Raw genomic sequence first — 13,728 nt, forward strand, 5'->3', positions numbered from 1 at the left:
TATTGAAAAAATTAGTTCAGAGACAGAGAGAATAAACTGAAAGTTTCCAATAAACATATTTCATAAAAATTCTAGAAACACAGATTAAAAGAAAGCAATCTCTCTCTCTCTCTGTCTTTCTCTCTCTTTCTCAGGTTAAAACCACAAAATTAAAAGCAGGAAAAAAAATAAATCCACAGCCAGAAACACCAGATATATCTAAAAATAAAAACTATAGAAGCTATACATAATCTCCCAAGAAATGACAACAAAACCATTGGCAGATCATTAGCAATAACAGATTATCAAAAATGGAAAAATCATATTTTCAGAATGTTGAAGAAAAATCTTTGTCATCTTGTATTCTACATCCAAATAAACAATCATTGAAGAGGGAAAGAAAGAGAAAGCTATTCTTAAATATCCATTAAATAAAAATCTTAACCGCTCATAGAACTTCATCAACAGAACAACCAAAATACACACTTTTTGAACCCAGAAGAAAGGAGATAATGATAGACAAAATGAAAGGTACAAAAACTGTTACTATATCTTGATGTATACAAGTACTATCTATATATGCATATTCATTTCATTTGATTAAAAGGTAGAACTAAAATTCTAGGGAGAATTCATATGAAAAGGAACCATTTCAGTGGGTAACAGGGTAAGTCACATCTGGAGAGAGTATAGAGATAATGAATAAATTTATGCTCACATAGAAATATGTGTAAATTTATTTACATAAATTTAACTTTTTAATTAAGGACAGCCCTATAGGAATATGACTTACAGTCTTCAAGTTAACAGAATAAAATATGGGCTAAAGTTGATATTAAACGTGTAAAATAATTTGCTAAAATTATAATTTCAAGTAGGTTTGTACTTTAACGTACTTTATAAATCATGACAAAGAACAAACTGTAATATATAGGCATGTCTTGTTTTACTGAACTTCATTGCACTTTGCAGATACTGCATATTCTAAAAATTGAAGGTCTATAGCAACCTTGCATTAAGCAAGGCTATTGGTGCCATTTTTCCAACAGTGTGTGCTCATTTTATGTCTCCATATCACACTTGGTAATTCTGTTAACTCTAGCAATATTTCAAACTTTTACATACTTGTTATATGTAATATAGATACTATATCATAGATTACCATAACAGACATTATCAATGATTTTTTATGTTATTTTTGTATACTCAGTGATTTTTAATGTTCCAACCTATTTTGGGGGTTAACCACCAACCACACCCACATAAGCCAGAAAACTTAATTGGTAAATATTGTGTGTTCCAGCTGCTCCACTGACTGGCCATTCTCCCTTCCCTCCCTGTCTCCTTGGGTCTCTGCAACACAACCATATTGAAATTAGGCCAATAACCCTACAACGGCCTCTAAAGGGTCAAGTGAAAAGAGATGCACTTTTCCTTCGTAAAATCAAAAGTTAAAAATGATTAAACTTAGTGAGGAAGGCCTCAAAAGCTGAGATAGGTAAAAACTAAGCTTCTCGCACCAAAGAGTTAGCCAAGTTGTTATTACAAATAAAAATTTCTTTAAGGAATAAAAAGTGCTACTCTGGTAACAGATGAATAACAAAGCAAATCAGCCTTATTGTTGATAAGCGAAGTTTTCGTGATCTGGACAGAAGGTCAAAGCAGCCATAACGTTCCCTTAGGACACAGCCTAATCCAGAATAAGATCCCACCTCTCTTCAATCCCATGAAGGCTGAGTGAGGGGAGGAAGCTGCAAAACAAAAACTGATGCCAACAGCGGCTGCTTCACAAGCTTTAAGGACAAAAGCCATCGCTACACGAGAACATTACAAGGTGAAGCAGCAAGTGCTTGTATGTTGAAGCTGCAGAAGTCATCCAGAAGACCTAGCTAAAATCACTGATGAAGGTGGCCACACTTAGCGTTTCAATGTAGATGAAACAATCCTATGTTGGAAGAAGATGCCATCTACCACTTCCATAACTAGAAAGGACAAGTCACGGCCTGGCTTCAAAGCTTCAAAAGACAGGCTGAATCTCTTGTTAGGACCTAATGCAGTTTGTGACTTTAAGTGGAAGCCAATGCCCATTTACATTTTGAAAATGCTAAATCCAGTAAGAATGATGGTAAATCTACTCTGCCCATGCTCTATAAATGGAACAACAAAGGTTGATGGCAGTACATCTGTACACAGCATGGTTTATGGAGAATTTTAAGCCTGCTGTTGAGACCTACTGCTCAGAAAATAAGACTGTTTTCAAAATAGTACTGCTTACTGATGCTGCACCTGATCACCCAAAAGCTCTGATGGAGATATACAGGGAAATTAATGTTTCTATGTCTGCTAGCAGGACATCCATTTATCTGTCCATCATTCACAGAGAAATGTCAACTTCCAAGTCTTATGACTTAAAAAAATATATTTTCTAAGGCCATAGCTGCCATAGTGATTCCTCCCATCGATCCATGCAAAGTAAACTGAAAATATTCTGGAAAGAATTCAACATTCTAGATACCATTAAGAACATCCACCATTCACGGAAGAAGGTAAAATCATCAACAACCAGAGGAGTTTGGAAGAAACTGATACCTACCTTCAAGGATGACAGTGAGGGGTTCAAGACTTTAATGGAGAAAAAAACTGGAGATGTTGTGGATATAGCAAGAGGAAAAGCAGAAGAAGAGAGAAGATAGATACAATGAATTGCTGCAATGTCATGATAAAACTGGAAAACATCAGGAATCATCCTTCATGGATGAGTAAAGAAAGTGAGGGAATCTATTCCCAGTAAAAACGCTGTGAACATTGCATTGCTGAAATGACAGCAAAATGTTTAGAATATTATTTCACCTTAGTTGATAAAGCAGCAGCAGGGGTTGAGAGGACTGACTTCAATTTTGAAAGTTCTACTCTGGGTAAAATGATATTAAGCAGCCTACCATGCTACAGAGCCATCTGTCATGAAAGAGGCAACTGATATGGCTGACTTCATTGTTGTGTTATCTTAAGAAATTGCCACAGGTACCAAAAACGTTAGCAACTGACACCCTAATCTGTCAGCAGCCATAAATATCGAGGCAAGATTCTCCACCAGCAAAATGATTATGACTTGCCGAAGGCTCGAATGATCATTAGCAATTTTTTAGCAATAATGTGTTTTTAAATTAAACACGTACATTGTTTTTAGAGCCAATATTATTGTAAACTTAATAGACAATAATGCAGTGTAAATATAACTTTTATATTCACCAGGAAATGAAAATATTCATGTGATTTGCTTTACTGGGACGTTTGCTTTATTGCTTGGTCTAGAACTGAACCTGAAATATGTCCAAGTTATGCCTGTAATTATTCAACTTTACTCTTTTTCACTTGGAAATAACATCTTTTATTTTTAGACTCTTCAGTCTTCTTGATTCCATATACTTCTCAAGGTAGATGAAAGTTTGGAATTGCTTCAGGAAAAAGCAGCTGTGTTTGGAATTGAAGGTTATAATATAAGAGTTTATACTCAGTGTGTGAGAACCTTTAGAAAGTGAAAATACTAACTGGGCCAATGCATCTGCCCTTTTTTTCTGATCCCAGTCTTGCCTTTCAGTTTTTAATCATACCCACAAACCCCCTTATTTAATGCCAGCAAATCCCAGTATCTCAAATTTCTTTATGCTCTTTGCTTCCACAGTCATCTCTGATAACATGATTATACAGAAGATCATAAACACACAGCATAAATGTTTCTGAACTGCAGCAGAGGACTGGGCCATGAAGCCTTAATAACAACACTCTTCAAGAGATCAAATCAATACAATGTCACTAAAGGCCCCGTATATCCCATTCACCTCTGTGAACAATAATGCAATGGTCTGAAAATTGCCACCCTCCTTTCATCTGGAATTTTAATGCACTACTAGAAAAAAAATTTTAAAGCATATTTCTAGACAGAATAAAGGTTTTTAAATATTCACAGTGTTTCAGAATTTTAATTTTCACAAATATTATTTTGTTAAATTATACTGTGTGATACCTATAGGCTTAAAGAAGGCGTTATTGCAATATATATGTGTGTGTGTATACATATATCGTTATATGTGTGTGTGTATATATATATGTATATATACATATATATTGCAATATATATATACATATATATATTTTCTCAGCAGGTCTAAAATTTTAAACACAAACTAGTATCTCTAAGTACAAATACTACTACCTTAATGCAATTTATCCTAAATTAATGTTAATATGAGCTTATTAAGGATTCATGCCACTTCAGAACTCATATAACTAAGCAAAAACTGCATTCGATTTTGCGTGATGTTTCCAATTATTTCTTCCAAAGTGCTAAAATAGTCTTAGACATATAAATTGAAAGAACATTTAATGTAAATTAGTATAATTCTTTGCAAATCAATGTTATTTTTAAATTCAAAACCTTAGAAAAGACTGACATTAAGTAGAATAAATTAAAACAATGTTAAATCTGAAACATCAACATGACCCATGAGTCTTATGAACTATGAAATAAAATTATAATAGTTATGAAATATCAGCTGAGATTTGAAACAAGACTAAAATCTGATTATTATGTATAATAAAGCAACCGAAATTACTTGTGTTTGATTTTAAATTTAAGCAAACTTGCTTAATATCATCTATCTATTTAAGCCTAATTCATACAGCAAGAATAAGAGTGTACTGCTCTCTTTTGTGCTTCCAGAAATTGGATATAGGTATACCTTAACAATATTATGCAAAAGGGAATCACAAAGTCAAACATTCAGAAGTACAACTTTTAGGATAAAATATCGTAAGTTATTTAAATGAAAGTAAATATACATCATTCATTAGATATGGAGTATGACTAGATACAGATTTATTCTATTTTAAATCAGCTTACTGTGTCTTAGTTACATAGCCAAGAGTTCTCAAACTCATTCAAGCAAATTATGAAAATCCCTAAAGTCTCACTGTAATTTTTCCTGTTTATCATCTCTACAAGTAAAGTTCCAGATAAATCCACATTTATGTATCTTTTCATCATCCTCAGCAGCATAAAGTTCAAAAGTGATGCTTAAATCCTGCCCCAGCAATGTCCACATGAGACTCATGAAGAGAAATACAAGGCAGAGGAGGCCTAATTAATAATGAGAAACAGAGCTCCTGTGCTTTGGCTCTGGCAGGAAGAAAACATTAAACATCAAAGTGAGGGCACGGGTGTCTGGAATGAGGAAATGAGAGCGTGAGAAAGAATCGGTGATAGGTGGAAGGGAAACACAGAAAGGCCAGATTGAGACATATCTGGACTTTAATTCTCAATATAATAGTAGTTACTACTGTGTGGCCCTTGGAAATTAAATTCTTGTCTCAGTAATTTAGTGTCCTGATTCATAAAACAATGGATAAAAATATTTTCTAAGGCCTTCCAGATCTAAAATGCCACAACACTCCCTCAAGAAATTTACTTTTTATCACAGAAATGAGAAGAAACAGGGCCTGGCATGGTGGCTCACGCCTGTAATCTCAGCACTTTGGGAGGCCGAGGCGGGTGGATCACTAGGTCAAGAGATTGAGACCATCCTGGTCAACATGGTGAAACCCCATCTCTACTAAAAATACAAAAATTAGTTGGGCATGGTGGTGCATGCCTGTAATCCCAGCTACTCAGGAGGCTGAGGCAGGAGAATTGCCTGAACCCAGGAGACGGAGGTTGCGGTGAGCCGAGATCGCGCCATTGCACTCCAGCCTGGGTAACAAGAGCAAAACTCTGTCTCAAAAAAAGAAAGAAAGAAATGAGAAGAAACATAGGATTCCCCAGAAGAACCAACAGGCTGTACCTGTAACTCCTCAGTGCTTTGTGGTCACTCACATCATGTGATTCTTCAGTGCACTTCTTTCATCTGACATCCCCATTGAAACAGATACACAAATAATTAGCACAAATTGTAGCATGGAGGAGAATGATATTAACTTTGTGAAGACCCAGAGGCATGACATTTGCATTAGACATTGAAGAATAAATGAAATGCCATCACAGGAAAAAAAAAGAGTACAAAAGCAGCTAGGCAAAATATGAAAAAATGTAAGAGATACAAAAACACATGGATTGTTCAAAAGTTATCAAAATAAATGAATAGTGAACATAACTTGCTGAGGTGAGAAAAGAATAGGACAAGGCCAGTATATAAAATCCCTTGAATGCTAAGGTGAGTAACCCCTTGTAGTTGATATATCAGAAAGAAAAATATACCTAGAATAATTTCCTGAAATAAAACATACTAAAACTGTTACCAGGATTTAGATAGTATACAGTGTTAGGGCCTCTAACATAACAGACACAGCATTATGCATGAGTGAAGCCATCAGAGATATGCAGCTCTGTTAAACCTCCAAATAACTGCAGTTGCCTAAGTGACCTCAGATAAGATAGAAAAAGAATGAGCCACTGCACCCAATCCAGATTTCCAGATTGTAGAAACTATAAGCAAATAATTTGTACAAGATATGGGTGTTGCCATAACAAAAAGTTAAAAGCTGTGGCATTTGCTTTGGGCCTGAACAGATGGCAGAGGCTGAAGAATAGCAAGGAGACTGAGTAGAGGCTCGAAGATAGTAAAGATACTGTTATTGGCAATACTAAAAGGTCAACATGTAGCAATAATGCTGCTGTGATAACTTGGAAGAGAGCAAAAGCACTTCGTAATGTTGTTGATCAAATTAAAGAGGCATCCGAAAGCTGTTGAAACTAGCAACCAGCACGTGGGCATTTCTTAGAGCGGATGAGTAAGAGTGTAGGGGCGAGATACTAGTAAGAAAGCCAAAAGACACGGAGAACCAATCACAGGGAGCAGAACCGTGCTCTAATAGAAAACATTCCCTACCCCTGTAGTCAGGAACCCTGAAAACACCAGCTGCACTTCACACTCAGTGGATCAGTGACTGTTGTGTTCCCTGCCTTTTGGAATGGGAGAATATGTTCCAATTCTCCTGCCCCTGTTCCATGTGTGTTGTGGGTGTAGGGAACGATAACTTACTCACGGGTTCTTAGTTCTGCAGATCAACAGGGGTCTTAGCAACGAAACTTCATTTGAATCTGGAACAGATTTCAACACGCTGTTTTGGACTTCAGCATGAGGTCATAATGGGATAAACGTTTGGGAGGGTGTGGGTTTTTGCACATGATGAAGAGACATTCATCGGGAGAATCCAGAGAGTTGACTGTGAAATAATATATTGCCACGGTGGCAGTCCCCTACACTCTCTGTGCTGTCTCCTCAGATACTCATTTTGCAGATGGTTATGTGAATAAACCAGCAACTACACTCCAGGAAAGCTTGGGATCGATACTAAATGATGAGAGGCCACACAGAGAAAGGCCCTGGAAGATGAGAGGCTATCTTGGACATTCCAACTCCAGTCAAGCTTCCAGTGGAATTCGGCTACATGAGTGACCTCCGTTTATTGCACTATGTTGTAATACTGCAGAACTACCTAGTTGAGCCCTGAAAAACAATAAATCATTGTGATTTTAAGCCTATATATTTTGTGCTGTTTTGTCTCATAGCAGTAGATAATCGGAACATATGCCGTATTTATATTTATCTCTACCACTTAAGAAAGTGATTAAGAAACAGTAAATGCTCAAAATTATCAATAGTTTGGGGCTGGAAGCAGTGGCTCATCCCTGCAACCTCAGCATTTTGGGAGGCTAAGGCAGGAGAATTGCTTGAGCCTAGGAGTTCAAGGTTGCAATGAGCTACGGTCACACCATTCCACTCCAGCCTCGGTGGGTGACAGAATAAGACCATGTCTCAAAAAAAAAATGGTTTAGGTTAATTAATTGTTTTTAGAATAGACTAGAAGGAAAATAGTGATATACTCACTTTTTCTTTTCCCATTATATATGTGGTCACATTTCTACTTGTACTACAGTTTTTTTCATATACATCTGCATTAGTTTGACCTTTGATTATATGTAATTCAGAGATTTTTTTTGTGAGGTAAGTTATGAATAGATGGCAATAAAAGCAATGATAAAATTCTTATGAGAGGAAAGAAAGGGGCAACATGAAACATCAAGAACACACAAAAAAGTGAGTACTCTAAAATGAACACTGCTAGCACTGCAATATATATCTCTTTAAAAATAATGTAGTCACCACATTCACTCTGACTCCTTTTGTTTGTAAATAACAATTCATTATATTCAATTAAAGTCAGGCCTGTGTGCTTGTTAATAGTTTTACATGTATCATCCAGTGATTATAACCACTACTTTATAAATTAAACACCTGATTTCAAAGTTTATAAGCCATAGATACTCAACTCAAACTTAATTCTTCCAATTTCAGCCATCTACTACAAGATGATGAACAATTGTTCTGTACTGACTCCCTCATGTTTCTGCAGATAGAAGATACAAGCAGACAAATAGAAGCTCTAGATAAACTGAGGCTGTTTATCATTTGTCCAAAACTATCTTTGCCAAATCACTGAAGATATTTTAAGACATATAAATAAAAACAAAATTTCATACAGCAAGCATATTAAGTAAAAAAAAATCTAGCCATCATAGTTGGTTATTTTAATTCTGTAGTAAATGCCATAAAGAAGAACAAGTATTTAATACTAGCAAATCATATAAACCCTTAGATTTTTACATAATTCTTTAAATATTTTTAAAACTTTATTATTTTTAGCAAGAAATGGCTAACATCCACATAATTTAAAATGTGGTAAACTGATGTGATTATTACACATATTGTATGCCTATATCAAAAAACACATGGTTATTATACGTAATACATTTTTTCCTTAGATCTTATTGTTTTCTCCACTTCACTGTTATTCATATGTATAAATTTTTCTTTAGTGCACTGATATGGTTTGGCTCTGTGTCCCCACCCAAATCTCATCTTGAAATTATAGGGGAGGGGCCTGGTGGGAAGTGACTGAATCATGAGTGTGGACTTCCTCTTTGCTGTTCTTGTGATAGTGAGTTCTCATGAGATCTGTTTGTTTGAAAGTGTATGGCACTTGCCCCCTTCTCTCTCTCTCTCTCCTCTGCTGCCAGAGTAAGATACGCATGCTTCCCCTTCACTTTCTGCCATGATTGTAAGTTTCCTGAGGCATTCCAGTAGTGCTCTCTGTTAAGCCTGTGGAACTGTGAGCCATTTAAACCTCTTTCCTTCATAAATTACCCAGTCTCAGGAAGTTCTTATGGCAGTATGAGAACAAACTAAAACATACACTTTCCAATGTAAAATAGCTTTAGATCCCTCCAGGATCATTCATGGTTTTATTTTTCTCCATTATAAATCCTTGTTATAAGTGAATAAAAATGTTGATAAACAATATTGACAAACTATATTAATAAATTTGAATGAAACATAGTTTCATGATTAAAAGCAGAGGAAAGCTGATTCATGCTTTGTAAAGTATATACTACAAACTTCTCATGCAAATATTAATATTCTCTAGTTACAAAACATAATCATCACTGGCAGCTCTAGTGAACTTTTTTTCCCTAGATTTCTTAATTTATTTTTAATAAGTAAAAAATTACTCAGTGAAACTGTACAAAAATCAAATCATTAATTTTTGCACCTGGTATTGCAGTCATCAACAGTGATCTCATGGTATAGAAATAAATAAAACAATAGGAATTATCATTAACTTCACCCTGGCTTTCTAGCTTAGTAGAACTAAACAGAAGAAATTATGGCAATAACCATTAAGTATAGTAGAAAAATAATAAAAAAATGGTTGCAGGTTTAATCACAAAATGAACTTAATTTTTGTTGATTTCGTTTCATCTGATAAAGCACTAATATTGATTAATATGAACTGATAGCATCATTCTAAATTTACTCCTGAAGAGATGTCAAGACTTCAATAAATTATAAGCAAGTTATTGGATCATATTTACGGATTGCTGAATGACTATCTGGAAAATATCAGTTACTCTCAAAGAGCACAAAACAAAGTGAATGTGAAAATAAAGCCTTCATTTCAAAAGTCCTTTTATTAGTCATATCCTCTAAAATTCTAAGAAACAGAGCCTTAATATTCCTGGATTCAATTTTAAGTACCCTTAATTTTAAATATGACACTTGGAATATGCAGAATGATAAGGAGTAGGATATGTGAACAAAATTTAATTTCTTTTTTCCAAAGGTAGTCCTTTTCTTTAAATTCATCCTATCAATTTTTGCCCAGTTCTCTATGTACAGATTATCCTTTAATTATACAGATTCACTCTCTACTTCCACATATATTTTCTCCACTTGATGGTTCCTCGTGAACTTTTCAAGAGTAAAGAACCCAAGTGTTTTATAAACAGACCTTTAAAACTGCACATATATTATCCATGACCCTTATATGCATAAAGGTATGTTTTTCTTATTCTCATCCTTTTTAATGAATGTGAATATAACAGCAACAAAGAAATCAATAAATTAAGCTGGTGCTATAGAAAACACCCTCTAAAGAAGTTATCATTGAGCAGGAAATATCTCCAGTACATTACTATTTCCCAAGACTATTTATCAAGAAATAATTTTATTTCTATTTGTGTTTTGATTATGAGTCCTAAATCTAAACATAATCAAATATATGCTCTTTATTGGGGCACTATAAACATTTTGAATGTATATACTTGTTAGGTAATAAGCCTTCATAAAATAAATTACATAAAAAGTAAATATTTCATCTTGAAAATTATAGGTATCTCATTGTTATAACAGTGTGAAAGGTATAGTTCTAAACTTAACTAGCATTGTGTAATGTTAATATTTCCTGACAATTAGATGTTACACAAATACTACTATTAAAATGAGAAGCTAATGTGTTATACAGTGAAAAATTCTATGCAATAATAGCAAACAATTAATTAACCTCTGATCAGGTCAATAGTCAACCACCAAACACATCACATATAACACCCATATAAACTAGCTTTTATGTTTTTGAAATAATGTATGAATTCCTCATTTATTTAAATATAATTCCATTTAAGTTTGATTCAAGTATTACTATTCAATATAATAGAAATAATTATTACTGTCTTTAAATGTCACATTTCTATAAACCATAAAAATGTGAACACCAGGGAAATCACTATTTTGAATCTCAGTACTTTTTGTTGCTGCTGTTGATGCTGCTTTCCTTTATAAAAATCAGTGAATAGAACAATTCATATTGTTTAACTGCTTTACTGAAAGCATTCTGGTACACTTTCATACACCTTTCCCAGGAGAAAAACAACATCAATTTTCTTATAGTTACTATGAATCCATTCCTTTCACAATTAATTGTCAGGAATACCACTCAAAAATGTATTATTTGAAAATAAATGTACAACATTTGCTTTTAATAAATCATCATTTTGGAAAGATCAGTGTCTGAGATGATGGATATGTTAACTACCTTGATCTGACCAGCATACACCGTATGTATCAAAACGTTACTGTGCACCCGTGAAGATGTACATTTAGCATCGGTTATTTTTTAAAAAATTTAAAAATTTAAATCATTTAAACGCAAGATGAAGTATTGAAATGTTTGTTTCTTACCATGGCAAGAACCCTCAATTTCTTCAAATCCTGTGCTGCAGATGCATCTTCCAAGAGGAACCAGCCAATCTCCATCAGCTCCACAATACAGTTTGGGCGTGTCACGCTCCTCAGCACTCTTCACGCAAGAACCCCGTACTTCAACCAAAGAGGAGGAATCAACCCTTGGGATGGTATCAGGAAACACGGCCAAGTTACGAACAGTGAAGGGACACTTCTTGTAGAAAACACGGACTGAAACGAGGGCAATGCACGCCCCAATGTCTTGAAAAGCCAGATAAAATCCTTTCCTTTCTACAGGCCCCACCTCACGAATTTCAGTGTTGAGTTTCAGGATGCGATCACCCAAATCCATCTGGGTAAAACTCTCGTCAGCAGCAATTGTGTCGATCTTTGTATACTGGTTTGGCTTGAATTTAATTCCATGGGACTCATCTGATTCCATATAAAACAGATTAAATGTTTCTTTGCAAGTCCCCAAGACCCATGGGATGCTGTTACAATCCCTCAGTGTGAATTTCATTTCCACATAAATTTTCTGAGCTGCATCACGGGAGATCCAGTTTGTGCGAAGCCAGTTGTTCTGGTTTGGTTCCATTACATTACATACCTGGTATGTGTGAATGGGCCTATTATGTTCATCCATTTCAGTGATGGCATCCCACTGTAAAAAGGGAAAAAGTCATTAAGTGACTTTAAACCACAGTGATTAAACAGAAATGATTACTTGCAATTTTTTTTGTTTAACCAAAATAAAAATGAATTAAAAAGATACAAATGAAGCTTTTCAGAGCAACAATAGAGCAGCATTTTAACCCTGAGCCTTTAGTTGAAAGTACGGGTTCTAGCGTCAATTGTCCTATCTTGCCTTCCTACACATTAATTGCATAACAGCTTTATTTAATCTCTAGTTTCTTCACTGTAAAGGAGCTGATACTTGTTTCACAGGGTTGTTGTAAGGCATAAATCAGATATATATATATATGTACAGCATTTTAGATAGTTCCCGGCATACTTTAAGCACATTAAATAGCATCCATTAACTTATCAAAACAACTAGAAACAAAAAATACACTTTGGTTTTCCCATCTTCCCTCATATACAATTTGCCACAAATTGTGGTATGTTTTCTTTGTCAATATTCAATTAAATATTTACATGACTATTACAATAGAAAATAGACTTATTCAATAAATATTTATCAGGCATTCCCATACCCTGGACACTGTAAATACCGCAGTTAACTAGCTGAACAAAAACTCTCTGCCTTTATAAAGCTTACTTTAGAGGGAAGAAAGACAATTAAAAAGTAGAAACAAGTAAAACTAAATAATATGGTAGAAACTACAATGGGGAAAACAGGGCGAGGAGATTAAGAAGAGGTGAGGGGCTAGAAAAGGCCCCACTGGGGTAGTAGTGACATTTAAGCATTGTCTTAGGTATGAGACAGTGAAACTTGCAAAGAGGAAGCAGTAATTACAAATAACTGGAGGCAGGAGTGTACAGGCGTATTTGAGGAACAGTGTAAGTGGGCACCGAAAGCACCTTAGGTAATAAGAACAGAGTCGGGGAGTAGTCAAACCAAAAGTCTTTATTATAAGCATTTTAAGCACTTTGGCTTTTGCTCTGAGCTAGATCACTGGATTATTTTCACTTCTGTATGTTTATGTACAAGCAGTTTGCCACTTAACTGAATAGAAGGACCTTGTTTGTCCTTTAAGAGATTTAATAAAGATATTTAAGCACTATGAAATCAGTTTGTATTCATTCATTTAATATTACATACTTTATATTGCAAATTTAGATTATAACTCCACTTTATTTGAATAGTTATAATTGATAATTTTCAGTACATGCAAAACATTCAGGTAACCTTATAGCATTTTTAGGAAAACATGCTAGTCATCATAGTTTATCATTTCTATTAGAGTATCCTGAAAATGACAAATGGTTTGCTATAGTGAATAAGGGCTTTATTGGTTGATAGCATACTTCAGTTGTTTATAAGATTATTTAACACGTTCTGTTTGCAATTTCTCATTTTAACTGGCTATAGAGGGTTACTAAATCAAGGCCAGTTGAATTTCAATTAGTACAGCTTCTAACAGGATGCCTACTTTCCTCAGTATATAGGACTAGTATGACACAAAGTACTTTTAATTATCTACTGTAAATT

General features: G+C 34.6%; 1 protein-coding gene across 4 annotated transcripts in view; it reads right to left on the reverse strand.

Moving 5' to 3' along the window:
* Positions 1 to 13,728, reverse strand: part of EPHA6 (EPH receptor A6) — a 999,349-nt gene that overhangs the window by 814,384 nt on the left and 171,237 nt on the right. For all 4 annotated transcript variants that reach the window (XM_054248973.2, XM_035283338.3, XM_002761301.7 and 1 more), the window contains one exon: positions 11,553 to 12,216. In XM_054248973.2, coding sequence (XP_054104948.2) covers positions 11,553 to 12,216 — 664 coding nt within the window. The remainder of the gene's footprint in view (positions 1 to 11,552; positions 12,217 to 13,728) is intronic.

Source organism: Callithrix jacchus, chromosome 21 (genome assembly GCF_049354715.1).
Source record: "Callithrix jacchus isolate 240 chromosome 21, calJac240_pri, whole genome shotgun sequence".
Classification (NCBI taxonomy): Eukaryota; Metazoa; Chordata; class Mammalia; order Primates; family Cebidae; genus Callithrix; species Callithrix jacchus.